The sequence below is a fragment of the Phanerochaete carnosa genome, assembly GCF_000300595.1.
Source record: "Phanerochaete carnosa HHB-10118-sp unplaced genomic scaffold PHACAscaffold_6, whole genome shotgun sequence".
Lineage (NCBI taxonomy): Eukaryota > Fungi > Basidiomycota > Agaricomycetes > Polyporales > Phanerochaetaceae > Phanerochaete > Phanerochaete carnosa.
The window spans coordinates 1,071,511-1,098,844 of record NW_006767633.1 but is presented as its reverse complement, the minus strand read 5'-3'; the positions used below and the strand labels follow the sequence as shown (position 1 = coordinate 1,098,844).

Here is a 27,334-nt window from a genome sequence, read left to right as displayed (position 1 = left end):
TTATGCCGCCAACGGGTTAGAGAAATCAACCTGGGAAGTTTTGAGGCTAACCATGCGGCCAAAATGCACTGGATCGAGCAAGTTCGGGTCAGAGCGACAATTGCTGACTTGACGGAGAAGGCGAATGAACAGCATTACGAGGCGAGCCTTATATTCGCCCAGCTTTCGTTTTACTCACTATTATACATAGGTGTCTACCCAGTTCATCCTTTCCTGTCTCGGTCCATATGCGAAGTACTCCTCTTGTCTTTATTCGACTGGGAAAGAGAGTCTAGAAGAAGCAGAAGTCCTTATGTTGGAGAGCTATTGCGAGAAAGCCCAGCTTAGGGATGGACTTGACGTCCTCGACCTAGGATGTGGTATGCAGCGAGGTATCTCGTAATCTCTACCCTACTAAAACTCCTCGGGCAGGATGGGGCAGCCTGTCACTGTACTTGGCTCAGAAATACCCAAACTCTCGCATTACTGGGCTGTCCAATTCGTCGACTCAAAAGGCATACATCGACACGGCTGCCAAATCACGTGGCCTCACAAACGTTCAAGTGTGTCGCACATATCGTAACACACCGCTCGATGCTGAATAGCTTTGTAGGTGATCACAGCCGACGTGAACACCTTTGAGTTTGACAGCTCTGCTAGGTGCGCAACATTCCCTGTTCTCACATGCTACTTACACTACTCTTCGCCTAGGTTCGACCGCGTCCTATCTATCGAAGTAAATACTCTTCATGTCGCGCATATAGCCATTTAACTGGACGCTTACAGATGTTCGAGCACATGAAGAACTACAAGATGCTCATGTCCAAAGTTTCCTCCTGGCTACGCCCTAAGACCGAGCCGTCAGGCGAGGACTCGCTCTTCTTCGTCCATATCTTTTGCCACAAGATGACTCCTTATCATTTCGAGGAAAGTGACGGCTGGATGGCGCAGAACTTCTTCTCAGGTGTGTTAAGCCCTTACTCAGTATGGGCCATGTCCGACAACTGGCTATCTGCGAAGGGGGGACTATGCCGTCGCACGATCTTCTAGTACGCACATAATGTCGCTCTTGACATCGTGTTTGGATACTCATCAACCTACCCTCAGCTGTACTTTCAGGACGACCTCAGCCTCGTACGCAGCTGGTGGATAAACGGCCAGCACTACTCGCGCACCCTAGAAGACTGGCTGAAGCAACAGGATCGCAACGCCGCCGTTGGCCTGGCGGAGTTGGAAAAAGGAGCAGAAAGACAAGGTTTGGGGAAGGAACACGGACGCAAGATGTTCTATCGGTATGTGTGGATGAGGCGCCCATAAGATCACCTAACGAACTGCACATTGACCTGAACTAGGTTCCGCGTCTTCTACATTGCTTGCGCAGAACTCTTCGGTCTGAACAGCGGCGAAGAGTACGTGGCCTAGTCCGTATTATAATGTCGGAATGACTGAATGACGCATAGATGGGGAGTTGGACACTACCTCTTTAGACCCAAAGACTGAAACAATGCATTAAACTCATCACGAGAATCCTCTATTAGTGAAATGCTAAATACACGTTACAAAGAACTGATATGTTGCCGTTATACATGAGCTGCCACAAATGCCTGTGTCGTATGAATGGATATAAGGTATACAAAAGCTGCCGGTATCCAACCTGGGGCTTTACTTTTCCGAAGGGTATCAACACGTTCCCATCCTGGGTCGCCTCCCTAGTCGGTATCCTCAGACCACAACCCGTTGTCCCCGGGGATCTCTTGGCCGGTGAGCCGGTAGAGCGCGTCGCGTATCCGCACGCACTCCTCGCGCGCCGCCGCCTCCGCATTGTGCAGGCTCTCGCACTCGACATCGTCGGGAATTTCACAGTCAGTGCTGAGATCCTCGATGCCCTCATCTCGCATGCGCCGCTGGAGCCGCTTCAGGTCGTCGCGCAGCTGCTTCTTCTTGCTCCGCAACGCGACGAACTCGGGGATGCGCTCGTCGTACAGCCGTCGCAGCGCACGCGCATCGCTCGGCAGCACCGCCGCCTTCTTCGACTGCTCGCGTTCACGCGTCTTCTGCAACGGCGCCGGCGAGCGGCCGCGCTTGCGGTCCGCCTTGGGCTTTGGGTCATCGTCTTCAGAGGACGTGAAGCTCGGCTCCCGTCGACGCGGCTTCGCGGAGCCATTGCGCGGAGCCGTGTCTTCACGTCGCGTGTCGCGCGAGCCGTTCGATGCCGCTGAGGCCACGCGCTCCTGCACAGGCGGCCGAGGTAGGAGCGCGGGGGAGCGCGGAGCTGGAACGGGGGACCTGGTCAGCGGGGTAGGCTGGCGTTCTGTCTTCACACGGGCAGGTAGCGGAGATGCGTCCCGATCCTTCTTGGCTATTGGCATGTCCCGGGGCTCCGCCTTGACTTGCAATTTGTCGCTGTCCCGCTGGTCCGTCTTCCGCTTCTTGAAGCTGAGGTTCGCGACGGAATCCCGATCGGAGTAGTCCGACTCCGGGACGTCTCGATGTCTCTTTCGCGGAGACAGCTCGACTTCACCAGGCTCCGTCTTGGGCCGCTTCTTCTCCCGAGTGTCCTCTGCGCGGGAAGACTGACCATGTTTTTTCCTCTTGACTTCCGCCTCCTCCCGTTTAACAGTCTTTCCTGGCGGAGGCGGCATTAACGATGAAGGTCGAGAGGATCCTGGGACGGGTGACGGAGGCTCACGCTTCATTTCGTGGTCGACGCTTGGTCTCTTCAGCGACGCCTGTGGCTCCGTGACAGTGCCGTCAATCGTCGGAGGTGTGCTGCTATGAGATTTCGCTCGGAAGCCAGAACCGGGTACCCGCCTTGCCGTAGGTTTCGCAGCGGCTGCGGATGTCGTGGGAGTCCCTTCCCGCTCTCTGGCCTTCATCGACTCCGGTTTGGGCGGACGCACACTCTCGTCCTTCATTGGTATCGTATCAGTCACTTTCTTCGTCATCTCGGACGGCCTCGTTTTCTTTGTTACCACGGACTTTTTGGGCTCTGCAGGCGGCGGGACTGGCGATGGTCTTGAGGGCCGAGTAGTAGGTGGGACGAGAACATTGTCGCGGCGGAAGTTGTTCCATAGTGGATCAGACTCTGGAATGTACAGTCGCCTAAGAGCCTCTTGTCCTTGGTCCACGAGCTTCTGTACTTCATCGGCACGCAGAGCTTCATTCTCGAACGGTCTAACCTCGAGCCAAGATTCTGTCTTCAGTCTGTATTTGGCTGGCTGGGCGGGATCGCTACTTCGCACTCTCTCGAGCACCTGTTGAAGGGACGAATGAGTCTTGCAGAATAGCATGCATGAGTTTGCCCACCTCCGGTACCAAGTCCTGCACCTCTTTCCTAGACTCCTTGCTTGATCCACCCACAAGCCTGATAATCTCCTCGTGCGTCCTCGGCTTCAGAGCCACAAAGTGGATCAGACGATACTTGGCATGGTTCTCTGAACCGCCAACATTTAGCGGTCGTGGCGAGATGCGCGGTGATGCGACACGAGATGGTTGAAGTGACGTCGAGCTTGATAGAGAGCGATTCGGGTCCGGGGGTGCGCGTCCGGCGGGCGTGGACTTCGTCGGCTTGCTCGCTACCTTGGGCTTTTTTAGTGTGGCCCGCGGGGCTTGTGCGAGCGGAGCATCGAGCAGCTCGATCTTGCGTTCGTGCCTTTGCTTCTCAGCTTGCTGTGTTCGGTCGCGTATGGCCGTTTCCGCCTGTGCGTTCAGCTGCCGTTCGACATGCAGCTTGCCCACGACGTTGCCCTGCAGCTTCAGTATTGCGCCAGGCTTGTTCGGCTGGACCATGCGCAGGTACAATTCGTGTGACACTGTCTCGGGCTGAGCGGACATCGTAAACGACGTGTCGCCTATGTAGAGCTTCTGCTCGGGGATCAGTGCATGCAAGCAGAGGCATCACAGTGGGACTGAACTGATGAGCCCTCTCCAAAGTCAATGTCTATCTTCGCGCCGCTCTCTAATCTCTCTAAAGCTTCCATAGTCTCTGTAGACAGGCGGACAACCATGGCGTGCTTCTTCGGGTTAGCATCACCAAGCTGCGAGAAGCCTTGAAGGGTGAGTTTGCCGTCCGGGAGGGACATGGTGAAGTGGCGTCGGGGCTGATACGCGTAAGGCCTCGCAGGCCCTGTGATCTCCAAGTCGTCTCGCTACGACAGAGGCTGGTCTCTGCAGGTTATGCCTTGTTGTCGGTGTTCTTGAGCTGGGGGTGTAGACGGGCAGAGATGACGACCAAGGTGAAAGCGAAAGGCGGATGTAGCACAGGATCACTTCACCTTCGGCACCAGACGCCTCGGCTTTCTCACGCTCTGTCACCGGCCACGGCTTGTCAGGCCAATGCGCATCGGTGCAAGTTCAGTCCCTTGTCAGGTCTATCCATAAAGGTGCCAGTCGCAAGTGTGCTAGTCGGAAATATACACTGTCATGTAGTCCCATTATCGTAGATACTTCAGATGGAGAAGCCCCTGTGGGAAGTCGGGAAGCAGTGAACATACCGCCGGTCATTCAGCTCGCCATCGATGCAACGCAAGCCGACGTTGAGATTCAGAATGATCGCGAACTGAAGGACAAGAGAGAGGATAACACGCCAACGCGCCAACGATAAGGTGAATGTTACAGATGCTGCCGTGGAACACACGAAGGGAAGTGCAACGGCTTCGCAATGCTGCATCGCACGAGTTCAGCTCTATAGCAAGTGTTCAGACCATGCTGAAGCCGGATGTCTGCTGACCATCAGGCAGGCAGAAGGATTCTCAGATAGTAGAGTTCGATAAGGCCCGAGTTTCAGAGGATGGTCTATCTTACGTTGCGAATTCCTGGCACGAGCCTGTGAGTATTATAGGCTAGCTGAAGAAGACATTCGTCTAGACGGCAACTGCGATCATGGGGGCTCATAAAGACCACGCGACAACTTTCAGCGATGCTCATCTTCACGGTCACGCTTGATATATGGAGCGTGTACCAAGCTAGCTGAAGCGTGAACTTGAGACATCGAGGAAGACTTCTTCGGCTACCGGGTAATGCATTCCGCGCTGTGGCACATATCAACATGGTCTAAAGAGGATACCAGTGATCAGCTGGACGTACACAGGGATGGAGAACACTTGATAAGAAATGTAAGTAGTCGCCGAGGGCAGTAGCTTTATCTGGGAAGCTGTGCGCGAGGCACCGCGTAGGCAAGACAAATAGAAGTTGAAGCATGCCTGGGCGTCGTCGCATCTGAGACCCAAGCGTCGGCATCCAGATGGTCGTGAGGGCACAGCTGCACTGCAAGATGAAGCAACAGCTTGATGCGTGCAGCTACTGTTTGTAGCCTACCGAGTCGCGCGTTATGCACGAGGAAATCGACGTGAACACGACGTTAACCTCGGTCTTTTGAGAAGACGACCCTGCTATTATGGGCGTCACTCACGCCACACCCTGACGAATTCGCGTGTCTTGTGAGCCCCAGAACAAGGTAAGTGGCTCGAGTGCCGCCGGCCGACATGACTCGTCCACAGCATGTCGTACAAGTAACGGCGTACGGCCGCGGCATAGTATACACCTAAACATAGGTGGCGTATGAGTAAACTGCTCTATTCAAGGCATAGGAATGCATATGCGCAGCCCACTCACGGATTTGTGAACGTGAACATTGCGAACACGGGCTGAACACGGTCGCTCACAGGCCTATTCAGATTTCGGGAGGGGAACCGATGACGAGATCAGAACAGTGCCCCACGAGGGATTGGAAGACATCGGTGATCAGCCCAGTAGAGATGGCTGATGGAGATAGCCGTGCGACCCGAACGGTGTACCCACGGTGGCCGCCAGCATTTTCTGCGCATTTTGTGGAATTTCGAGGGCGGGGAACAGGTTCAGCGACGACAGGCAGAGTGAGGGCGGGCCCGGCGTCGGGTATATCGGAGGCGAGAGCTGGAGCCGTAAATGGAGATTGGCACGGCGTGTGCCGCATGGCAGCGCTGATGTTCCGGGTCACGCCCGAAGCGCCGAGCGAGGCACTTCTCTGCTTTGGTAATTTCTCCCTTTCGCTTGGCTTTTCGTCTTCCCTCCTTGCTTTCTCCCATTATCTGCTCTGATTTTTGCTCAATTCCGTCAATACTAGTCCTGGCAGGGAACGCAGGTTCACGTCTCCCTCGTCACGCTGTCGGCCAACCTAGTCAACCAGGGTACCCGCGCGACTTCGCCACGAGGCATAGCCACACACATCGGCTCGAAGGGGAGACTCCCTGTTCTCCCTCTTAGCATGGTCTTTGGTGGTCTCGGTATCATGCTCTATGGTGGAGAGTCTCCGCTCCTCGCCTGGGACAAAATGCTGGACAAGGTCGACGTCCAAAGCACGTTCTTCGCCACCGTGCTTATGATTGTTATACTCGTGCTCGGTAAGTCGCATTGCCTCGAAACCGTGAAATTTGACTCGCTCATCGCCGTCTACATCCCCTTCATTCACTATCTACTCGTCAATTTGCATGTGCGACGCCCCCACCATCATGTCCGACGGTCCCGAATGCTACAATCACGCACCACAGCATATCTGACTAACCCATCTGAAACGTCTTTTCGCACATACCTCACCGAACAGTCGTTTCGGCAGCACCTCAGTCGTTTGGAGGGCGACAATCAGGATGACCAAAGTGACTCAAGCGACTCCGGTGTTCATTTCACGCTTTCACGCTCGCGACAGGCCCCTCAGAAAGGGTCTTCATCATACAACTCGACGCCACCTTTCCGTTTCAACAGTCGTGCCACCGTTTCATTGCGTACTCCCAAGCACGTTTTCTACAGCTTTGGCATCATGACGATCGCAGCTGTTCTTCCTACCGGCCGCTCAGGCAGCAAAGGTCGGTCGATCGAGTGTAGCGGTTTCATGGTCTCGGAATCTTGGTTCATCGGAGCATTCGGTAAATGGTGGAGAGGTGGTCCGATTCAATCGTGGTGGATCGACTCCGTAGCAAACAACAAGGACGCTGAGAGATGCAGTTCTGGAATACTTGACATGAAGGCATTTGATGGTCTGGAGTGCTATGAGGGTATGTTCCACTACTACTACACCTAAGGACATATCCTCAATACGCTCGATGGCTAGGAATGTCAATGAACCAGTCGGCTCAACTGTCTCGAGACAGCACACAGAAGTTTCGCAGCACTGAACGCTCCATGCAGCGCACCGCTAGCAGCTCGCACCGTAGCACTACACCTCCCCCGCTGCCTAAATCGGCCTCTTTACCGCTTCACGTTCAACGCCAGCCCTCAGACAAGGCTCACAACCAGCGCCATGCGCAAGCGCCGTCCCAGCCATCCGTAACCCCGGCCCCGACGCCTTCAGCAGTTTTGAATCCGCCACAGCTCAACCCTTCGCCGTCGACCCTGTTCGATCAGTCACCCGTTATCAGTGAAATCTTGCGCCAGATATCCACATCCAAGGCCGCAGTCTACGAGCTTCGCAGTCAACTCTCTGAGGCCGGCGCTCAGGCTCAGGAATCGCATGCCGCGATTCAGAGCGATCTCGGCGAGCACCGTGCACGGAAACGCGAGGAGGACGCTGCGCGTCAGGAGCTCAAGGCGCGCACGAAGACACTTGAAGACTCTAAGAGGTCCGCTGAATCGTGCAGGAGAGATACGGAGAAGCGCCTGCGCGCTGCAGAGAGCGCGAGGAACAGTGCGAGCGAGCGGATAGAACGGCTGGACAAGGAGATAGGAGCATTGAAGGAGCGCGTGGGCAGAGACGAGGATGCGATCGTTCGTTGCAAGACGGAGGCGGATGAGGCCGAGAAGGGATTGATTGGGGAGCTGGAGAAGAAAAGGAAGGAGATCAAGGTCGCTGAGGATGTGGTAGCTGCTCTGAACAGCCGAACGAAGGAGTTGGAAGAGAAGATCGCGGCTGAGGAACAGAGGCTGAAGCGGGCTAAGGAGCAAGCAGAGTTGAGGAAGCAAGACAGAGATTTTTACCCCCTGCATGTCGTCAACCCGCAAGAGGCTGCGACAACTTGGTCGCCCATTGTGACAGCCTCCAACCTTGCGGCTAGCGATGTCCACGACCAGATCAACACCGATGGTGCTGCGCAGATCGAAGTCTTTCCTACTGCACTACACTTTCCCGTCGTACAAGGCAGGCGTGCTTCTGTCTCTGAGGAGCCTCAGGGTTTTTCTACTTCTCCTCGTCCCCGGCATCTCTCACTTGGCGGTATTTCCAACTTCCGCGAGTGCAATGGCATTAATATACAGGAGCCAGCACATCCTCAGATTGTTCTGCGCCCGCCAGCTGTACATGATGATCTACCGACGTCCAAGTCTTCGTCTCAATCTCAGTCTAGCCGGTTCTCGCCATTCACCGATAACGAACTTGAGGTGCCTGCTTTCGACAATCAAGGCCCTGGCATTTCGCCTAGGAGCACGTCTTTGATCCCGACTAGTCTTATCAAGTCCTTAGAGGCTGGCGGGGTCTCCGACGATTTGTCGCGTTCCTTCCAGTCTGACAACGATGCTATTCTGGATCGGGATTGGCGCAAGATGCATACCTTCCCGAGCGCAGCCGTCGAAAGCCCTGGCGTATTTAACTCGTCCCCGACGTCACTCACCTGCCCTTCGTTCGACGGTGTTGACCGAGAAGATCCTTTCGAAATTCGTCCTCCGCCTCCGCCCATCCGTCATCGTATCACCAGCGACGGCGTGGACACCGAGCGCACTTTCCACAACGTCCGCACGTCATCTGAGCCGCAGCCGCTCACCCGCTCGCGTACCCGTGAGTCTGACAACGGTGAGAAGGTAGTCGGGCACCGCCGGTGGTTCTCCACTCCGCGCGAAACGAAGGACAAGAAGGGCCTCAATCCGGAGGCGAAAGTCTTCCAGTTCAAGAAGACGTTCCCGATGTTCGGAGGCCACGCCAGCGCTGCAAAGCACTCACCGTACGACAGCCTCAGCTCCGAGCCGTCCTCGTTCACGTCCTCGCTGAGCGTGCCGAGCATCTTCGTACCACCGTCGAGCGACTCGGACTCGGCGTTCAGCACACTCTCCATGCGCGCATTTGCGCCGTCGCCTGCTGAGCGCGAGGCCCTCGCGCGCGCCGCCGGCACGAGCACGAACACCTCGCTCGAGCGCCTCCCGACGCTGAGCGAGATCGGGAGCATGCCGCCGTCGCCGAACCACGTCCACGCCATCGCCGCCGCTACTGCGCAGCAGCATTCGCCTCCACACGCCCTTGTCGATCATGGCGCGGGCGCGCGCTCGCTGCTCGCACCCGGCCTTGCGTGGCTGAATGCGCTGCCGCGGATGAGGAAGGCCAAGTTCTCGCCATGGGAGGACGAGGCGGACACCGAGGGTGAAGCGCGCTGAGCACGCCTGTCTGCTTCAACGCTGTGACGTCTGCGGAAAGGAGGGGAGGGTCCAGATGTCAGTCGTCGCTGTATGTATACGAATTCCTAGGTGAAATGGGTTGTTAGGGTGAAGGGTGAAGGGTGAGGTGTGTTCGGCGTCGACGGTGACAGTGGTGGTGGTGGTGGTGGTGGTGGTCATGCTCCGTGTGTGCGATTGCCTGAAAGCTTAACTATTGTTCTTATAGCCCCCAGTGAACCTGAAATGTGAATGTCATAGTATCCGAGACGATATGCCCCGCTGGCCGTGTGCGCCGTGTGGTTCGATTGGTTATTCCGGACTGCGCAGCCTCGTCATGCGACGGCGCAGGTGCGGCAAGAGATGCTTGCGTTCTCCTTGCCGCGCCACGCAGGGTCCTTGTCTGGCTTTTCAGGCACACAAATTTTCTCAGCCGGTGCTTTCCTTCGTTTGCACGGGTGGCTTCCCAGGCTTCCAGCTCATCACTACTGCGCTCTGGTCTGACCAGGGTAAGGTGGGGTGCGCGGACGTCCGTCGGTAATCTTTCCACTCTAGGCAGGGTTCGCATCCGTGATAGCACGCACCTAGGCCTCAGGCCTCAGGCTTCAGCATGTGCCAGATAGCACACGTCGAACTCTAATTTGTGTATGAGAGCATCCGGCAAACGATAACACTAGTATATCCCAACGAGCGAAACAGACAACATTGGATTACAACAGACCAGGGCAACAGGCACGAGACGAGGGGTATACAACTTGCCAACTAATGATGAATGTGCGAGTGGTATTGAGCGAATACTGCATTGCGATTAGCAGTGATGTGAGTGGGTCAGAACAGGTTATGGGAGGGAACAGAGAGACGCACACAAGATGAGCAAAATGATATCAAGGGTACTGTAAGGAGTGTGGGGTGTTTCGCAAAAGAGAGCTGCCTGAGCGTGACGATACTAAAACAGGGAAAGAGGAGCACGCTACGGCCCTTCGTCAGCCGACACATACGTATGCGCGCATAGGAACACTCACTTGGTGTGGGTACAAGTAAACCCATTGCTGCCACCACATCGCACATCTTGGGTAAGGGAGACGAAGAGTGCGACCAGGGAGCCCATGACAAGCGGGCCAGCCGAGGACGTCACAAAACGCGTGTAAAGGAACGGGAGGATGGATGTGCAGGTGTACTGTCGGTCGGAAAGGAACGGTAGAGGTGCGAAGGGTGGCTGATCAGCTAACTAGGCATGTTGGACGAAGGGATTGAGCACGCCGCGGACGTCCTGAGCATTCGTGAGATCCTCCAGGAAGGGACAGAGGTCTGTAAGTTCCGTGTCGTGTGGGTCATTGAACCACGACGAGACGGGCACGGCATTGTGCGGATGGAAGATGTACGATGCCGGAGAGTTGTCTAGAATTATAGTGTCACCAACTGGCCGACCCAATTGTGACAGGTCCTAGGGGGCACGTTCATGCATACGTCAGAGGGCACTGACAAATGCACGAAGAACTAACCTTGACGTAGTTACCACGATGGTTGAAGCAGCTTTCTCTGAAGAGTCGGTGGGCTACCGTCCGTCCCGGGTCAAGCTTATCGAGCACCGGGTCCGCATACTAGCGGTGCGATTGAGGTGAATGAGCTAGCTCCGTAACGAAGGGAACGCACCTTGCTGAGACTCGCGGTGAATACAACCACCTCGTATATCTCACCCATCTTCCGCAAAAAGTTGTCGACGCCTGGACGCTTTAGGACGTAGAAATTGTGCCAGTTGTTCTCGATCTCAACGGGGACAATGTAGTCGGGAGCTGGTACAGGCTGTGGCGTCTACACCGTGAGCATATATGCGGCGGAATTCGGAAAATGTGGCGCGCACCTTTAAACTACTGTGCACCAACGTTTCATCAAGATCGAGCACGAGGCATTTGCGCCCGAGATATTTGCTCGCGATGGCGGGTAACAGCGGGCGCGGCGTGCCGTCCTGGACAAGGTTTACAGGCATCGGTGACTGTGTGGGCGGAGAAGAGAGTAGGGGAGTCGTACCGGTCCAATTGGGACACCATTGCCGCCTTGTCTGATCAATCTCTGTTCGTCATCTTCCCACTCTTCTGACAGAGGAGGCTCGTCATCGAGCTGCAGAGACGATCTCTCGGTATGGGTGTCTGAGTCACTAATGCTCACGCGGACTTCCTGCTGCCGGTGCTCCTTCCCCGTAGATCCTGGCGCCTGCACGGCGCCAGCGGTGAGGCCATCCGTCTCAGACAGCGGCAGGAGCTGCGCTGAGGGAGTTGGTGGTACAACGACAGCAAGCTCGACGTCGGGAGTGACGGAGGCGGGTACGGGGGGCACGGCAGGGATCGTGAGGGACAGAGCCGGGACAGCTGAATACAGCGAGGTCAGACCGGGAGGCAAGACCAAGCGACGATCGCTCACCTGTACTTGAGGCAGAGGGCTCGCGCGTGGGGTGCTCTGCAGCAGTCGTCGTCTCTGTCTCTTTGGTCGACTGCTTCTCCGAAAGCTTCTCCGAGTCCTTATCCTTCTGCGTGGATGCTCCCTCCTCGACGTCAACATCGTGTATGCGCGGTGACGAGGTGACACAGGAAGTGCAGATGAACGTTATGCGCTCAAAGAAGGAGATCTTGCGCCGTTTCGTCGACTGCTTGCCCTCGGCGCTGCCCAAAGCGGACGGGGGTTTATCCTTACCAGACGGCGAGCCCTTGCCATTTCCCTTGGTGCTCCTACGTCGTGGCCGAGTCTTGACGGGTACAGTTATCGAGGAACCAGTCCAGGAGCTGGCCTCCTTGTTGCCCACATGTTTGGTCTCGGATGGCGGGGGCGTACTAGGAGCGATCGATGAATCTGTTTGACCAGCGGGATTTGCAGGGGTTTCTGAAGCGTTGATTAGGCTAGAACTGGTTTGGCCGATCTGAGAGGTGCCATTGTGGGGATCCTCTGAATGCGAAGGGCCTTGCATGTTCTGAAATGCAATCAGGTGTGGGTAACTAACGGCATGCGTCCCAAGTAAGGCTGACCTGAGAGGCGTGCTCGGGCGTCGTGGGTGGGTCCGCTGGCATTGGGCCCGGCGAGAACGTGTAAGAAAGAAAGCAACGGGTGAGATGGCAGAAGCAGGCCGGTGGGGGAAACTCAATCCTCCCTGGTCATCGCACTCGTCGACGTCGACGGCGTTTGCGAGACTCGAGGTGAGGGCGTCTAAAGAGCGTGGTATCAGAGCAGTAGTTCACATGTCGCACAAAGCGCGTATTTCCCCGCGAAAAATATTTAGCGTGAATGACTGTGTGAAGTGGGGGCAGCCGGGGGGCGTGCCTGGGGAATACCATGCTAGTAGGACTCGCGATGAGTTCGACGACTGCGCGGTAGGCGGCGTGAGCTGTTCACGCTGGGCGGGACTGTGGCGCACGACGGCGGGATGGGCGCTTCGCTCTTAGAAGTGGTATCACATGACGAGGTGGTCCGTGCGCGAAGCAGCCGCGCCTTATAAGGCTGCGAGGCGAGTTTACGGTTCTTCATTCTTGTGCTCGGGCACGTACTGTCGCCAGTGAGGTCTTTACCGAGGCACAGTCTTTTGCTGATTGCAAATTACACATCCGAACACGTCTGTCGGCTTCGGCCTTCAGCAATTTTTGGAAAACCCTCACATTCGTGACAATTAGCTCTATATGCAGGCTGTGTACTTCTTACTACAAAAATATATTACTTCTTATGAAACCAAGTTAATTATGATTGTCAATGAAATTCATGGGGTACCGTGAGAACTATGCGCCTGAACATTTGTGTAGACGAAGTAGAAAGGAATGGCTCTTGTCACCATCTCTGGATACCCCTGCAGTGGAAAGACACGACGTGCAGAACGAATCAAGATCGCTCTTGAACATCGCCTTCAAGACACAAGCTATGCAGGCCCACAGCTAAGGGTGGTTATCGTGTCTGACGACACATTAGGTATAAGCAGAGATGCATATCAAGGTGAGCAACTTGGTTGGTAGAGCACAGTGCAAATAATCATGCTGTCACTGCAGACACACGATCAGAAAAGCCTGCGAGGGGTGCCCTGTTCACTGCTATGCAGCGGGCGATGGACCGGGATACCATCCTTATCATCGACGCCATGAATTACATCAAAGGATTTCGATACCAAATGTACTGTGCGGCGCGAGAGCTGAAGCTGCGGGTGTGCACGGTGAGTTATGATTGCATCCCATCCCCACCGATGGGCTTATATGCTGGTCAGGTATATGTAGTCGCTACTCAAGACCTTGTAAAAGAGTGGAATGAAACTAGAATGGATGGGAAGACATATGCTCCACAAACGTACGTCTCCGATTCTCGCTCGTTCGATCGTCGCTGAACGCTTCGACCTACACCCAGACTCGACAATCTGCTCATGCGATATGAGGAACCATCGTCTATGGTTCGTTGGGACTCTCCGCTGATAACCGTCCCGTGGACAGATGAAGACATTCCTGCGGACGACATTTGGAAGGCCGTTACGGAAGGCAACGTCAAGCCACCAAATGCAGGTACGCAGGCGGTACGTCTATAGCGATTTTCGTATATCCCCCTCCATCGACGTGTCGTTCAGGTACCAAAAGCCCCCACCGATGCCCTGCGTGCACTAGAGGCTACGACAACCGCGATAGTTACTGCGATCATGGCCGAACAAGCTGCGTCCGGTGGGCTTGGTGGGTCTGTCACCCTTGCACTACCGGACAACGTCAAGACAAACGTCGCGCTTCCTGCGCGCAACGTCACGCTCAGCGAGCTGCAGCGCACGAAGCGGCAATTCGTGACCGTGAACAAAAAGGCCATCATACTCGGCACAACGGAGAAGGGCGCGCTCGACTGGAGCGATGGCAGCATCGCGCACAGATTCGCAGCGTACATCGAGGACAACATTTGGCAGTGAACGTCCTGATCCTGCCGACCAAAACGTGGGATGCATATCGCTGTGTCTTTTGTCGCTCCTGTGTTTGTGCCTCGAATATTTCAATGCAGGCCAGTCCGTTCTTCGACTTCCGCGCGGATGCTTCCCCAGCAACGGAGTCTTCATTACGGGAGTCCATAAAAGGTAGCATGTCAGGTTCGCTTGTGTACCTCGCGCATCTCGATCGAGGGCCCAGTGGCCGCCCATTTTTGTCACATCCGCCGTGTAAAAGTCTAGGTACTTGCACTATGCGCTTGGGGCACCGTGGGCTGTGGAGCCTCCTCTTCATCTCTCTCATCAACGCTACACATCCAGCTAATGGAACCCAAAAACTCAAGCGAGTTTATTAGTGTCTCGAGCCTGAATGACCATTTGACCCATGTCAATATCGGTGTTGCGTCATTTACGGCGATTTTCCAAGTGCTGGGTGCGTGGATATCTATCTTTCTGTGCCTGTCCCTGCATACAGGTTGACGGGCGACCCTAGGAGCCTCGACTCTCGCTGGGTTTTTGACGCATCGTGTCAGGCTGGAGGACTTCAGATCGCTACAGCACGTAAGACAAATCAGCTTACCGAGACTATTTCTCGTACTATTATTCTCCACTGCGTACGTCTATCCCTGTGAAAGACAGCATGGCAGCTCACTAGACTTTTGTAGATGGGCTTACTTTGTGATCAGTGCGCATGCGAGCTCTCACTTACTACGGAGATGTCTGACTATCTTCCAGCGGGCCTCGTGCTACAAGGCATAGGCCTCGATCGGAACCTCAGTCTTTGCACTGCGGGCGTCTACGTCTGTGTTACGCTGTATGGAATCGCGAAAATGTGTGTGTACTTCTTTCTAAGTAAGCTGTCTCTTTCCTGGTCTCTGTAGCTTTTATCTGACTTCGAGTAATGCTCAGCCGAGCGTGCGTACGTTGTATGGTGCCCGACAGCCGCCACCCCCCGCTGGCGCACGCCGGCGTACCTCGTCTGCCTCGCCGCGGTCATCATGTATCTGGGTGTTGTATGCCATCTTTTCATCGGTACGTCACCTCTCCATTGAAGCACTACGCGTTCTAACGTCACTGAAGTGCGCATCGCGCACTTGGATCCTGGAGAACGTTGCACGATTGGCTTCCGCCTCGATGGCGTGATCATCCTTATCGCCTACGACGTGTACGTTGTAGTCTTTCTGCTTTTCTTTGCACTTTCATGACCTTACACGACGCACTGTAGTATCGTCAGTATTCTCATGACTTCCCTCTTCGTCTGGCCGCTCGTGCGCACACAGTTCCAAAGCGCACAGCTCCGGCACATCGCACGCCGCTCTGTCACAGCCGCGGCCATCGTCCTCGGAACGTCGTGCGTGAATATCACCGTTCTTGCTGCTCTTCATGGGCAGGAACCTGGCTGGATATGTCTAGCATCCTGGGAAGCGGATGTAGGCTGCCATCTCCCGCACACGCTCTTCACTACACTAACAGCACATACCAGGTCCTTATAGGCTCCATCGCCCTCTTCTGGCTCACTTCAGGCACCAGCCTGCGGCCCATCTCATCCATCGTAACCGAGGCACGCTCGTTCTCTTCCCCAGATTTCGCGAACAAGCGCAGTCCACCCCGACGCCCTGCTCTTTCGACCTTTGCGCAGTCGCAGAGCATGCGGCAGAGCTCGCTTCCGACGATCATGACGCACGGCATGCTTGACAGTCGCGCACCGAGCCGCGCACCGAGTTTCCTCGGCCCGCTTCCGCTGCCCAGTCCTGCACTCGTGCATTCCCCGCTCATGTGGCCAACGAGTTCAGATAGCACTCCTGCGGTAGGGACGCCGATAATAGACGTGCCTTTGCCTATACTTGAGGTGAGTATACTCCGATCAACTTGGAGTGTCGCCTGCTGATTGCCTGTGGCTAAAGGCGGTGGGCCGCGCAGACAGTCGGCGTGGATCTGATGATACCATATGGGAGGAGAAGCGTGAAGAGTATGAGAAGTGAGTTATCAGAAGGATGATGATGTTTTACAGCATTACAGCATGGCAAGAAGCATAGTAGTAGCAGTACTACAGATACCGATATTTATTACACCAAATGACACATGGGAGCATGTAATATCACATTCCGCCTGTCCTGGTCGCCCTCACAGAACTGGTAGCTTGAATGTCGATTTTGGTCGGCTTCCCAATCCCGCCTGGTAAGTGGTAGAGGTTGAGCTTGAGAACTAACGAAATCTAGAGTAGCTTGCCTTTTTGTAGACTTTCTCTATCCAAATCATGTTCGAGATTGCATCTTCTGCTGGTAGCCAGTACTGTGGCGCGCGGCCCTTGAGCTTATCGACAAATGCTTCGAGCTGGTATCGATATCTGAGTACAAGTCATGGGCGTCAGCACAAGATACAACATGCTAACTGACGAGATACGCACGTCGTCCACCACTCTTCGCCTTTGACACTCGGCTCGAGGGGTCTGTATACTTTCTCAACGCGCTTCTTCCTCCCCTTCCCACCCTTTCCCTCTCTCACGCTGACCTCAATCCAGTGGTACAGCACCGGCATGACAAAGTTGAGCATCTCGAGCTCGCCGTGCTCGCATCGGACGCTGAGCTGCACCTTTGGGAATCGCGGGATGACACCGAATTTCGGGGGCGTGCGCATGTGGCAGATCGTGCTTCCCGTTGCACCGCCGGGGAAGGCGAAACTTGCGGTCATGCCCCCGTCGATTTTGGGCGGGCTGCCGTCCTTCGTGGGCATCGAGTCTGGCTTCGCGGAAAGCACTTCGACAGGATCTGTGCCCATGATGTAGCGTAGGCAATTAACATCGTAGCCTAGAACCGGCAGATGAGAACGTGGCTAGCAGGGGAAGGACGCAGCGAGTCGCATGCGGAAGACGTACAACCCATATCCATCATGCAGCCGCCACCGAGCGCGTAGTCGAAGCGTATGTCGCCGTCTTTCGTGATCCCCTTTGGGATTTGCAGGTTGACCTCGATGTGCTTGACCGTCCCTAGCTCGCCGCTATCCAGTATGGCCTTCACACGATGAATGGCAGGATGGAAGCTACGAGCTGGGCGTAAGCTGATCAATAGCTGACTTGAATTCAGATATAACCTGCCGATAATGAAACGCCTCTAATAGGACAAGGCCCTTCGACTCTGCGTACTCGAACATCTCCCGCGTCTCGTCTGCAGAGTCAGAGCTGGGTTTCTCCAGCAAGACATGTTTGCCTGCTTGCAGCGCTTTCATAGTCCATTCGTAATGAAGGCCGTTGGGGAGCTATGTAAACGCTCAGAACAGCGAAACAATGCCAGTCCATCATTGGTAACCCACGGGGTTATAGACTGCATCCACGTTCGGGTCGTCAAGTAAATCTACACTACAGTTAGCACGCCATTAGTAACACACAGGTTCGTCGATACCTTGATACGCTGTAAGACCTCCATAAATCTTCTCAATCTCATATTTCGCTGCAAAGGCTTGGGCCCTCTCAAGGCTCCGCGCTGCAATAGCATACACCACGGCCTCTGAGTGGTTCTTGGCAGGCGACACAAGAGCCGGAGGGGCGATTCTCGCTGCGCCCAGTATGCCGAAACGTATCAGCGAGCCCTCGGTACTCTTCTCAACCTGCGGTGGGTTGGCGGCCTGCGTAATCAGTGCACACAGTTGACTCTGTTCGCATTGGGTGAAAAGGGTGGCTCACCTTGTATACTCTATGCACGAGACCACGAAGTGAGGCCATGGGCGAAGACAAAAGTCATGAACAACTAGACAATCGGTGGTTTGTGTCGGTTCACACCCCATTTATATGTAATATTGCGTATGACACAGAACGTCTCCCACCAATGGAATTTCATAACTTAGTCTTCCCATGGGTGTGTGGTTGTGGGACAATATGCATCGCTTCTCGGCCTGCTTGTGAATAGCTCTGGAAGAATCATCCGCTGGAAAAAATCACCAACGAAAGAGTGCTCGTAAAAGTACGAGGTGCGCTATTGAATGGATGCAGCGTACGTGTACGTGTGAAGCTAAACGAGGCATGCTCGAAGGGAATGACCTATACCGTCATCTGGATCTTCGGCTAGCTCTTCTTGTAAAAATATCTATGGAATAGGCAGCTTGAAGTTCGACTGCGGTCGACTTCCCAGACCCGTCTGATCCAACACCCGCGAATTAATAAATAAATAAATAAAAGAGAGTTGTAACAGAAGGCTTACCTTCTCATATACTTTCTCCACCCAGGTCATATTCGATATAGCGTCTTCAGCAGGTAACCAGTATTCCGGCGTGAGGCCCTTCACCTTGTCGACGAAGGCCTCAAGCTGGTAGCGGTACCTAGACACGTAGCATTAGCGTCGGGTGCGGAACAAGGCATGAAGACGCGAGCGACGCACGTCGTCCACCATTCTTCGCCCTTAGCACCCGGCTCGGTCGGCTTGTACACCTTCTCGATGCGCTTCTTCATACTCTTATTGCCCTTCCAGTCCCCAGCGCTGACTTCAATAGTGTGATACATACTCGGCATGACAAAGTTGAACATCTTTAGTTCGCCGTTCTCGCAGTGCACTGTCAGAAGTATCGTCGGGAAGTGCGGGATGAACCCAAGCATGTAAGGCACGCGCATGTGGCACGTTACCGTGCCTGTCGCGTCTCCCGGGAAGGCGAACGTCGCGGTCGTGCCTGTGTCGACCTTGGATGGGCTACCGTCGTTTGTAGGCATCAGGTCTGATATGGAGGATAGCACTTCGAGTGGGTCTGTGCCGAGGATGTAACGCAGGCAGTTGACGGTGTAGCCTGGGGTATATAGGTAGGGTCAGATAACACGTTGGATGGAGCAGAGATGGACGCACAGCCCATGTCCATCATGATACCCCCGCCGAGCTCGTAGTTGAAGCGAATATCGTCATCGGCAGCGAACCCTTTCGGCAGCTTCATCGTGACCTCGACATGCTTGATTGCCCCAAGCTCGCCGTTGTCGAGTATGGCCTTGACTCGATGTATCGCAGGATGAAACCTGCATACATGAGCTTGTATCTCGCTCTTTCATGACAGAAGGGCGCATATACCTACCGGTAGTGGAAAGCTTCGAGCAGCACAAGCCCTTTCGACTTTGCATATTCGAACATCTCGCGCGTCTCATCTGCTGTATCGGAGCTGGGCTTCTCCAGTAGGACGTGCTTTCCCGCATGCAGAGCTTTCATGGTCCATTCATAATGCAGGCCGTTGGGGAGCTACACTGAGTCAATGCCTCAACTCTCTCGCCCGTTCCACAAAACCGCTAACATACCGGATTGTAGATCGCGTCCACGTTGGGGTCGTCTAGGAGCTCTGTATCCGAATGGTGAGCGCAACGTAGACAGGAATAAGTACAGCGCATACCTTGGTACGCCGTCGGCCCACCGTACGCCTTCTCAATACTATGTTTCCTCGCAAAGGCCTGCGCCTTCTCGAGGCTGCGCGCCGCGACGGCGTAGACAACCGCCTCTGGGTGGCTAAGCACTGGCTTGAGGAGCGCTGCAGGGGCAATATTCGCTGCGCCAAGGATACCAAAGCGAATCATCGGGCTGTCGGTGCTCTTTGCACATCGCGGTGGGACACTCGCCTGCGCGTAAGGCACACAGTCAGAACGCGTCGCCGACGCTTTCAGAAGCGGCTGGCGCACCTTGTACAGTCGCTGTACAAACCCATATATCGAGGCCATGGTAGAGGGGAAGAGTGCAGCCCACGTAGCAGGCGGCGTTTACGTTGTCCTTCTGTACGGATCAAGACAAAGAACTTTCTGGTGTCAATGTATTTGTCCATCATTATCGTCGGTGTCGGCGGCTGCTATGGTCCATGCTGGTCTTCTATGACGCATAAACGGTTCGTCATGGACCGAGGATGCGCGCATGCCAGATAGTCATCGCCAAAGACGTGGGGGCCGGCAGGCGCCTGAGTCCGAGTCCAGCGTGCATGATGCTATGTCGGAAATCGGTTCAGAAATAACTATGCTTTGCAAGTGAAGCCAAAGTATCGCCTCCATCAGTCTTCGAGGGCCCTTGCAAGTAAGATAGCCACCTTCAAAATTATCAAAACCGGTGCTTCTCTCGCAAGAAGTCTCTACTAAAAGACCTTAGGCATCAGTCCATGCAACTCAGAGCAACTTACTCCAGCCGTATTGTACGTTGGTCACCGCAGCTCATATTCACGCACAAAAAAGTCGTTTAATGAGCCCTCGATCCAGCCATCGCATTCGCAAAGTTCAACTGCCACACAAAAATACTACTATACTAAAGAAATGATCGTAGATATCATGAATTGTCGTTGTTCCAACCAATTAGTCGAGGGCGTTGAGGCTGCGGGCCAAGAGCATCTCGAGCGCGTCCCGGCGCGTAACCTTGTCCCAGGATATGCTGCGCGAAGACTTCTTGCCGGTGATATCGTCGTAAACTGATGACAGCATGGGCGCGACGACACCAGCGACACCCGCGACGTCGGCGGCGATGTCGAGGTCGCTGCGCGAAGACTTCTTGCCAGTGATATAGTCGTAAGCTGATGTCAGCATGGGCACGGCAACGCTGGCGACACCTGCGACGTCGGCAGCGATATCGAGGTCGTCGTTGCGCTTAGACTTGCCGGTGATATAGTCGTAAGCTGATGTCAGCATGGGCACGGCAACACTGGCGACACCCGCGACGTCGGCAGCGATATCGAGGTCGTCGTTGCGCTTAGACTTGCCAGTGATATAGTCGTAAGCTGATGTCAGCATGGGCACGGCAACGCTGGCGACACCTGCGACGTCGGCAGCGATATCGAGGTCGTCGTTGCGCCTAGACTTGCCGGTGATGTCGTCCCAAGCGGCGTCCGCTACGCCTGCGACACCACCCACAATGTTCAGCACATCCGTGACGTCACCGAAATCAATGCGCCTGGATTTGCCAGTGATTTCGTCATAAGCATCCTCCGCGAGGGGCACGAGACCGGCGGCGGCGGCCGCAGCACCATTCGCAAGGTCCGCGATGTCCGAGATGTCTATCGCGCCAGAAGCGGCATCCGCCCGGCGTGACCGCCTGCTCTTGCCAGTAATGCTGTAAGAACTTCGTCAACACCAGGCCGTCAAAAACTTTGACAGGAACTTACTCGTCATAGACCGTATCAGCGGCAGTACCAAGGCCGACAGCGATGCTTCCGATGTCTTCGATGTCACCGAACGTCAGCCCCCTCCTGACTGGGGCGGCAAGAGCGGGGTTGGCGGCGGCAAGGAGAGCGAGAGCAATGATGGTAGAGGCACGCATGTTGTTTGATTGGAACGTTAAACGGGATAAGGAAGTAGTAGTAGTTTGTGGAGATTTGTCGAGAAGTTGAACGTAACGGTGTCGTTAAAGAAAGAATGCGAATAAAAATCAAGTATAGCTGCATGAGATCCATAATCAGCACAATTTGGCCGTAGTTAGAAGCGGCTATACTCACCAACCAGTGCCGACTTGAGTGCGATAGCGAAGGACGAAATGAACTCGAGGAGCTGAGGAACTGAGAACGCCCTGGTCTCACATTTATAGGATGGTCGGCGGTCTGCCACGCACTGCGCTGATCATCTCCGAAACGAATTCTGGAACAGGTATCCATCTTGGTTGACGACAGGTGATCTGCATGTCTCACCCGCAGCACGGTCTCATATCTGGTCTCGGCCGTTCAGTTTCGATGAACAAGGTCAAACAGCTTCAGCTGAACTTGGACTAGCTAGAATGCAGCCATACTGGGCGTACACCGTCCAGTACCACAGTATACCGCCACCTTCGAGTGCGACTCTGTACGGCGTGCAAGCCAAGGACCAACGAGTCTCGGGCCCCTATGTGTTTCAAGCATATTTGCCAAGCTTCCGTAAAAAGATCCGGACTGTGTACGCCACGAGGGCACCGAGGCGTGTACTCGCCCCTGTCGCTGATGGAAGTCTCCACCATCGCGGATTGCTAGTTTTTCCCGACGCTTTTTTCGCGTCTCAGTACTGAGACACGGGAAAAGCACCGAGATTAACCAGATTTCAGTTATGAGCGGCGCAGGGCTATGTCCGGGGAGCCCGAGACAGCCTCCGTCAGCAGGGGTTGTAAATGGCGTTGAGGAGAACGTAGCACTCACGTTGCTAGTCGAGGATGAAATTTTGAAAGCTTGCCGCGCGCTAGACAGGTGGGTTATCGCAAGGCGTAGTACGCGCATCTACCAATCAAACTTTAGCCACGGCCGGGGATCCTCATAGGGAGTAAGCCGTCGGTCGCCGTCCTGGTGAGCGACACGGTTTCGGGTCTCAAGCCTCAGGCCTAACGTCACAGCGATCAACGTAACACTACTCTTGCTTGCCAGGATGAAACTTCGCGGCGTGATGCATCCACGACGCGTCGCGCGAGCTGTTGTACGTCAGTGTACGTCCCGCTTCACTGCCTTGGAGCAGGACTGCCCCCTCTGTCGCCAGCAACTACTAAATTTGAAGCTTGAAGGTTGCGTGGGAAAAAGAGCGCCCAGTGCTGCTACCATCAACGTTTGCGTCAGAGAGCTCACAGTCTCGAACTTTGCACAGGGCTTGGCAAGATGTACAGGTGTTTGGATGACCATCGAACCATCTGCCGATCGCTGGCTGCGCGATACTTGCATTGGAAAGTGCGACACTGCAGTGGCCGGGAGTAGCTGCTACGAACATATAGATTGCTAGTATACAGTACACACGTTGAAGATTAGAGGTCCGCAATCACAATCGCCCGACTTATGCCCTCTTCCTCGCCTCATTCTCAACCTTATCTGCGGCATTCTCGACTCGGTCGGCACCAGCAGCGACCTGGCGAGCGGCCTCGCGTTTCGCGTCCTCAGCAGTCTTCTCCGTCTTGGCTTTGCCATAGCCGAACCAGCTGCCGAGCCACTGTCCCCAGCTCTGCGTCTCGGCTTCGACCTTGTGCGCCGCGTCCGCCGCCTTCTTCCTTGCTTCGTCGTACGTTGCCTCGGCTTTGCGCGTCGCGTCGTTCACGGTCGCTGCTGCAGCGTTTCTGGCGGAGTCGTATGTCTGGACCGTCGAGCTCTTGACAGACTCGAGCCTGCCTCTCACATCGGCGGCGGCAGACCCGGCTTCTGTGCGAGCCTGGTTGAGCTTGTCCTTTGCAGCGACCTGTACAGTTCGAGCACATGCTCTGAGCGAGAGCGGAGGACCGCCGCTGCAAGTGGACGTACCTTGGTCGCCTCGTAGTTCTCCTTGCTCTCGCGGGCGGCATCATGGGCGGTTGCCTTGCCCGCCTCCTTCATCTCCTGCGCCTTCTTCTCAAGTGCAGCCTGGTCCTCCAGCCGTTTCGCATGCGGGTCTTCCTTCTGCTGCAGGTACCACCATCCGCCGATAAGCGCAGCAGTGCCGACGGTGAGCATCGCGAAAGTGTTTCCGCCGCCAGCGGATGGTGTCGGCTTGTCGTTGGGTTTGGGGCCGTCCGTCGGGTGCTGGGGGTCAGGGATTGTCGCATATGTGCGTGCGTGCTGCGACGTCGAACGTTACACGGAGAAACTCGTATGCACCAGCGTGCAAAGCAAACATACCGGTGCGGCCGCGACGCGTGCAACCGCGGGCGTCGCGCGAGTCGCTGCGGCGAGAGTGCGAGATGCTTGTGCGCGAATCATCGTATAGCTGTGTTGGTTTTCGAAGGAAAGGGAGGCCTGGGAGATGAGGTGGATTTTAGGAGGTGGTTAGAGTGCTCTGTGTGTGTGAACGTGCTTGCCTCGCCTTTTCATGTTAGCGGGCAATCCCCGATGACGACACTACCACTGACGTCAAACGGGACCCCAAAGACTCCATACCTTCTCAACTCCACCCTGAAGCTTTGTGGCGTAGCTCGCGTCGAGGCAGGCTCTTGGTCGACCTCTGCTTCGATATGGTCTAGATCGAAATGCATACATCATGTACTGTAATCCAAAAAATAATGCAGGTGCGGCACGACGAAGGCAGACATCATGACTAGATCCCATCCGACTCTATCCTGTTAGGTCTACCCTACGCCGCCCAGCGACAAGCCGATGCGTGTCTCTGTGAGTTTCCTGTTTGTGAACCACTCCGGAAATTGAGAAGCAGACCACGGAGACCACCCAAGTCGACAAATACGCTAGCTCTTGTATTTGATCTGAAACCAAGCACGTTGTCAGGCGAAGAGTCAACAAAGCGACTATTGAGGACATACTTCTCTCGGCAGCGCGCGGACGGAGCACTTCTGCTTAAATTCGTCTTCGAGTGCATCTGCATTCTGTACCTATCCACTTAGTAAGGGTTAATTCAAAATTCCTGCAAGCGGCCGCATACCTTAACCGTGGTGCTCGGCTTTCCCACGCAGCACGTCCTGGCAAATGACGTGGCCAAGGCTGCCGCGAGCTGGCCAGAGGGTGTTGGTTGCGCGGGGTCTTCGATCTTGCAGTTTGCGAGCACGTCGGACAATGTGGCGTCCGCATGTGCGTCGACCCTCGTTGAGCGCAGGTCAGACTCCTGGTACCGCACACCAAGCCAAGTGTGGCTACAACCGTAATCATAGGCATACCGCCCGACGGGCATCTTGCCTGTTGTCTGAGTGCAGGTTTGGATATCTGAAGAGTCGCGCTGTGGCGATGATGAAGGTGGGGTGAACATAGAGAGAGAAAATCGTGGATTCTGCGCGAGACTCATACAACTTCCGGTGGGCCCTGACATGCCGCTGTCTGCGCAACGGGCCGCTAAGGCCATTAATGCCGCGGTTCTGCACGAGGCACTGAATAATATTTAGTCCCTAATGCCACATTGTTTGTCTGTAGTGACCAAAGGAGGAGTTGTGTCAAAGGGGGCCGTTAAGTTTGGACCGTTTGCAGCAGGGTGTCGCACCCATCAAGCCCCAAGTGCAGATAGACTGCCTCACCGTTCTTGTGCTAAGTGTATACCAGCACACGCAACATCATCCAGAGCTCCGTGTTTGAAATCTGAAAAGAATAAATTCCAGGTCGTAATACACGCTACAGGCTGTATCCACACAATATGCGGCGAGAAATTGAGCCGCAGCAAGCATGCATGCATCCGTGGTGGTGGTTTATGCCGCCTCGATATTCATTTCTAAGGATGCTCTAAGACAACATATCATCGATGTTCTCGCGTCCCCACCAGAGATGGGTCGTGTGTTCGCATCAGTTTGCGACTAGTGCTTGGCGTCTGGAGGTAAACGACGGTGCACTATCAATCGCAAAACCTCATACCAAAGAGGCGACTGTAGGTTCAGTGTACAAACGTCGTCGTCAACTCTCAGCAGGTTGAACATGTACAGAGCGCGTTTTCCCAGATCAGATTGTCACGCATACCTTATACCATGTCCGCGGACAAAGGGTCTCAGCCCACGAGCTTCAATTTGTCGCGGAAACCAGGCTGCATATCTTCCTAGGAGGACTCCTCGTCCCGGAAAATGGCAGGCCGGAGCATCTGTCATCTTCTTCCGAACACGTTCCATTCCCTGCTTTGGAGAGCACCACGGCTCGGAGTATTTGATCCCCGAGGACAGCTTCAAGGCGAAGCTGCAGACATCACGAGTACGGCCATTATCCCGGTCCTGATCCAACAACGGCGTCTATTGTACCGTAGTTTATTGGACGGTTGGTTGCAATCTTTGACGTCTACCGCGTCCGCAGCTCGTTGCTGGCTCCAGAAAACCTTGGCCACATCGACCGCTACTCGCTGGGCTCTTTGGAGGTGTACGCAGCCTGTACGTCTGTCATGGTGCTTACAGACGCGCAAGAAATGTTTCCACGCCACGCCCGCCAGATCTGGGCACTCCTGGTAGCTTGTGTCAACACGTAGCCTGTTCGCTAATTCTTGCCAGAGACGGGTTGAGTGGGTTCTTCACAAAGGGAAACTCCACCGCAAAAGAAAAAGCAGCGATGCTTACCTAATCCATCAAGTTGGAGCACAAATGCCTACTTCAGGCAAGTGCGAAGAACAATCAGACCACACAGCCTCTCGGGAGGTCCCATCGCAGGCGCTGCTCATACATCTCGTCAGCTGTGCACGGAGACGATGGGCAACTGCCACGGACCAAGGTAGCCTGATGCATGTGTTCACCCCATAGATGTCTCGATGAGGGCTATCCACTTGTCACCAGGGCAAAGCTTCTCCTGCCAAAAGCCATGCGAACGAGAGTGGCTCCCATGAGATGGCGAGGCTTGCATCGAGCCTGCGACCGGCGCGCGGGTTCAGCGGACCCAGGGTAGCGGTCATCGCAATCCACGGCTCGCAACCATAGAAACATAGGAACTAGGATCTGAAGAGAAGCAGAAGGGGATTCTTGATCTGGACTCGTGATATCGAATATCACCCGTGTTCAGGAGACGGGTCTGCTCCCAGTGCACTAAGCACGAGGCCAGTTAAGATAGGAGGAGCCTCGATGTCGCCCGGAGGATCGGTAGCTTCTAGGTGCCGAGACCGATATAACTCGGAGGCAGGGCATACGGACGCTGGAGGGTTGATTGAGGGAAGTTGCACTGACCAGGAAAAGGACCACGTTGCAACCACATGTTCGCTGAGGACACCTGCGCTCGCTGGCCGTTGTGACGAACGTCACCCAGACATGACCATAGAGCGTTACAAGGTTCTCGATGACAGCCCAGTGGGAGCAATGCGGGAGTAAGGGGTCGGTACTCGCGCACGGGGCTGGTATTGTTAGGGGAGACACGCTCTGTAGCCAGAAGCATCGCATCCGAAGAGGGCGGAAGGGGCTGCGAAAGGGACGGCGCAACGCTCTGTTGCCGTATCACCCATGCGGCACCATTGGAGAGTTGTCCTAGACAAAAAGGCATCGGCTGAACAGACCGTATCATTGAACGCTAATTGCACACAGCCTTGCGCGTTGGCCTTAGATGGATGAAGGGAACAAGACAAAAATACGTGGATATTGTTGTGGATTGGTCAAGCACTGCCAGCGCAGCCTGCAGGGCGTTGGGTAAACGAGACTGCCGCGAAATTTACGTTGGAGAGGAGGAGGACAAGAGTGCAAGAGCCGGGGTCAAAGCGGTATGATTAGATTGGGCATCGCCGGTGTTTGCCGAACTCGAGATCGCTCTAGCCGCCGTGGGCTCTCCGCTTCCCTTTCGTCCACCTCTGTCCTCGTTGTGGAGGCTCTTGCT

General features: G+C 55.0%; 10 protein-coding genes across 10 annotated transcripts; 4 read left to right on the top strand and 6 right to left on the bottom strand.

Moving 5' to 3' along the window:
• The first annotated feature begins 34 nt into the window (after positions 1-34).
• Positions 35-1,526, top strand: PHACADRAFT_257858 (uncharacterized protein). Its single transcript, XM_007396827.1, has 10 exons — positions 35-141; positions 191-359; positions 412-542; positions 593-639; positions 691-715; positions 766-943; positions 1,000-1,028; positions 1,087-1,271; positions 1,332-1,388; positions 1,440-1,526. Exons 1-10 carry the CDS (start codon positions 64-66, stop codon positions 1,477-1,479), a joined length of 939 nt encoding a protein of 312 aa, XP_007396889.1. The 5' UTR covers positions 35-63; the 3' UTR covers positions 1,480-1,526.
• Positions 1,517-4,620, bottom strand: PHACADRAFT_210006 (uncharacterized protein). Its single transcript, XM_007396826.1, has 3 exons — positions 3,894-4,620; positions 3,286-3,843; positions 1,517-3,233 (listed from the first exon to the last, which is right to left on the bottom strand). The coding sequence occupies exons 1-3, from the start codon at positions 4,059-4,061 to the stop codon at positions 1,689-1,691; spliced, it is 2,271 nt and encodes a 756-aa protein (XP_007396888.1). The 5' UTR covers positions 4,062-4,620; the 3' UTR covers positions 1,517-1,688.
• Positions 4,621-6,040: 1,420 nt separating this feature from the next.
• On the top strand, positions 6,041-9,573 carry PHACADRAFT_257853 (uncharacterized protein). Its single transcript, XM_007396825.1, has 3 exons — positions 6,041-6,359; positions 6,507-7,007; positions 7,064-9,573. The coding sequence occupies exons 1-3, from the start codon at positions 6,224-6,226 to the stop codon at positions 9,307-9,309; spliced, it is 2,883 nt and encodes a 960-aa protein (XP_007396887.1). The 5' UTR covers positions 6,041-6,223; the 3' UTR covers positions 9,310-9,573.
• A 961-nt stretch (positions 9,574-10,534) lies between these two features.
• On the bottom strand, positions 10,535-11,293 carry PHACADRAFT_162559 (uncharacterized protein; the record flags this gene model as incomplete). Its single annotated transcript, XM_007396824.1, has 4 exons — positions 10,535-10,750; positions 10,809-10,907; positions 10,960-11,109; positions 11,168-11,293. The coding sequence occupies 4 exons, from the start codon at positions 11,291-11,293 to the stop codon at positions 10,535-10,537; spliced, it is 591 nt and encodes a 196-aa protein (XP_007396886.1).
• A 255-nt stretch (positions 11,294-11,548) lies between these two features.
• Positions 11,549-12,265, bottom strand: PHACADRAFT_162558 (uncharacterized protein; the record flags this gene model as incomplete). Its single annotated transcript, XM_007396823.1, has 1 exon — positions 11,549-12,265. The coding sequence occupies one exon, from the start codon at positions 12,263-12,265 to the stop codon at positions 11,549-11,551; it is 717 nt and encodes a 238-aa protein (XP_007396885.1).
• An 818-nt stretch (positions 12,266-13,083) lies between these two features.
• PHACADRAFT_122997 (uncharacterized protein) lies at positions 13,084-14,853 on the top strand. Its single transcript, XM_007396822.1, has 5 exons — positions 13,084-13,275; positions 13,329-13,489; positions 13,541-13,620; positions 13,678-13,840; positions 13,892-14,853. The coding sequence occupies exons 1-5, from the start codon at positions 13,104-13,106 to the stop codon at positions 14,213-14,215; spliced, it is 900 nt and encodes a 299-aa protein (XP_007396884.1). The 5' UTR covers positions 13,084-13,103; the 3' UTR covers positions 14,216-14,853.
• Positions 14,854-14,943: 90 nt separating this feature from the next.
• PHACADRAFT_96330 (uncharacterized protein) lies at positions 14,944-15,720 on the top strand (the record flags this gene model as incomplete). The annotated part of the gene is made up of 4 exons (XM_007396821.1): positions 14,944-15,079; positions 15,137-15,259; positions 15,308-15,392; positions 15,453-15,720. 4 exons carry the CDS (start codon positions 14,944-14,946, stop codon positions 15,718-15,720), a joined length of 612 nt encoding a protein of 203 aa, XP_007396883.1.
• An 893-nt stretch (positions 15,721-16,613) lies between these two features.
• Positions 16,614-20,108, bottom strand: PHACADRAFT_210000 (uncharacterized protein). Its single transcript, XM_007396820.1, has 8 exons — positions 19,866-20,108; positions 19,583-19,805; positions 19,491-19,531; positions 19,274-19,434; positions 19,054-19,217; positions 18,598-18,997; positions 18,421-18,538; positions 16,614-18,357 (listed from the first exon to the last, which is right to left on the bottom strand). Exons 1-8 carry the CDS (start codon positions 19,902-19,904, stop codon positions 18,307-18,309), a joined length of 1,197 nt encoding a protein of 398 aa, XP_007396882.1. The 5' UTR covers positions 19,905-20,108; the 3' UTR covers positions 16,614-18,306.
• Positions 20,109-21,312: 1,204 nt separating this feature from the next.
• PHACADRAFT_257844 (uncharacterized protein) lies at positions 21,313-21,585 on the bottom strand. Its single transcript, XM_007396819.1, has one exon. The coding sequence runs from the start codon at positions 21,475-21,477 to the stop codon at positions 21,319-21,321; it is 159 nt and encodes a 52-aa protein (XP_007396881.1). The 5' UTR covers positions 21,478-21,585; the 3' UTR covers positions 21,313-21,318.
• A 1,276-nt stretch (positions 21,586-22,861) lies between these two features.
• On the bottom strand, positions 22,862-23,883 carry PHACADRAFT_257843 (uncharacterized protein). Its single transcript, XM_007396818.1, has 3 exons — positions 23,750-23,883; positions 23,396-23,689; positions 22,862-23,333 (listed from the first exon to the last, which is right to left on the bottom strand). Exons 1-3 carry the CDS (start codon positions 23,828-23,830, stop codon positions 22,938-22,940), a joined length of 771 nt encoding a protein of 256 aa, XP_007396880.1. The 5' UTR covers positions 23,831-23,883; the 3' UTR covers positions 22,862-22,937.
• Positions 23,884-27,334: the final 3,451 nt, after the last annotated feature.

Excerpts from the sequence above, each read along its gene's own strand:
- PHACADRAFT_257858 (XM_007396827.1), top strand. The coding sequence starts at position 64 with ATGCACTGGATCGAGCAAGTTCGGGTCAGAGCGACAATTGCTGACTTG. Across the intron at positions 360-411 it reads CGTCCTCGACCTAGGATGTG|GATGGGGCAGCCTGTCACTG; the intron begins GTATGCAGCGAG and ends CTCCTCGGGCAG. Across the intron at positions 716-765 it reads ACCGCGTCCTATCTATCGAA|ATGTTCGAGCACATGAAGAA; the intron begins GTAAATACTCTT and ends GGACGCTTACAG.
- PHACADRAFT_210006 (XM_007396826.1), bottom strand. The coding sequence starts at position 4,061 with ATGTCCCTCCCGGACGGCAAACTCACCCTTCAAGGCTTCTCGCAGCTT. Across the intron at positions 3,844-3,893 it reads ACTTTGGAGAGGGCTCATCA|AAGCTCTACATAGGCGACAC; the intron begins GTTCAGTCCCAC and ends ATCCCCGAGCAG. Across the intron at positions 3,234-3,285 it reads TGCAGGACTTGGTACCGGAG|GTGCTCGAGAGAGTGCGAAG; the intron begins GTGGGCAAACTC and ends TCCCTTCAACAG.
- PHACADRAFT_257853 (XM_007396825.1), top strand. The coding sequence starts at position 6,224 with ATGGTCTTTGGTGGTCTCGGTATCATGCTCTATGGTGGAGAGTCTCCG. Across the intron at positions 6,360-6,506 it reads GATTGTTATACTCGTGCTCG|CATATCTGACTAACCCATCT; the intron begins GTAAGTCGCATT and ends CACGCACCACAG. Across the intron at positions 7,008-7,063 it reads TGGTCTGGAGTGCTATGAGG|GAATGTCAATGAACCAGTCG; the intron begins GTATGTTCCACT and ends CTCGATGGCTAG.
- PHACADRAFT_122997 (XM_007396822.1), top strand. The coding sequence starts at position 13,104 with ATGGCTCTTGTCACCATCTCTGGATACCCCTGCAGTGGAAAGACACGA. Across the intron at positions 13,276-13,328 it reads AAGCAGAGATGCATATCAAG|ACACACGATCAGAAAAGCCT; the intron begins GTGAGCAACTTG and ends CTGTCACTGCAG. Across the intron at positions 13,841-13,891 it reads CAAATGCAGGTACGCAGGCG|GTACCAAAAGCCCCCACCGA; the intron begins GTACGTCTATAG and ends CGTGTCGTTCAG.
- PHACADRAFT_210000 (XM_007396820.1), bottom strand. The coding sequence starts at position 19,904 with ATGGCCTCGATATATGGGTTTGTACAGCGACTGTACAAG. Across the intron at positions 19,218-19,273 it reads CTCGAAGCTTTCCACTACCG|GTTTCATCCTGCGATACATC; the intron begins GTAGGTATATGC and ends TCATGTATGCAG. Across the intron at positions 18,539-18,597 it reads GGCGAAGAATGGTGGACGAC|GTACCGCTACCAGCTTGAGG; the intron begins GTGCGTCGCTCG and ends CTACGTGTCTAG.
- PHACADRAFT_257844 (XM_007396819.1), bottom strand. The coding sequence starts at position 21,477 with ATGCGTGCCTCTACCATCATTGCTCTCGCTCTCCTTGCCGCCGCCAAC.
- PHACADRAFT_257843 (XM_007396818.1), bottom strand. The coding sequence starts at position 23,830 with ATGATTCGCGCACAAGCATCTCGCACTCTCGCCGCAGCGACTCGCGCG. Across the intron at positions 23,690-23,749 it reads CACGCGTCGCGGCCGCACCG|CACGCACGCACATATGCGAC; the intron begins GTATGTTTGCTT and ends TCGACGTCGCAG. Across the intron at positions 23,334-23,395 it reads AGAACTACGAGGCGACCAAG|GTCGCTGCAAAGGACAAGCT; the intron begins GTACGTCCACTT and ends CGAACTGTACAG.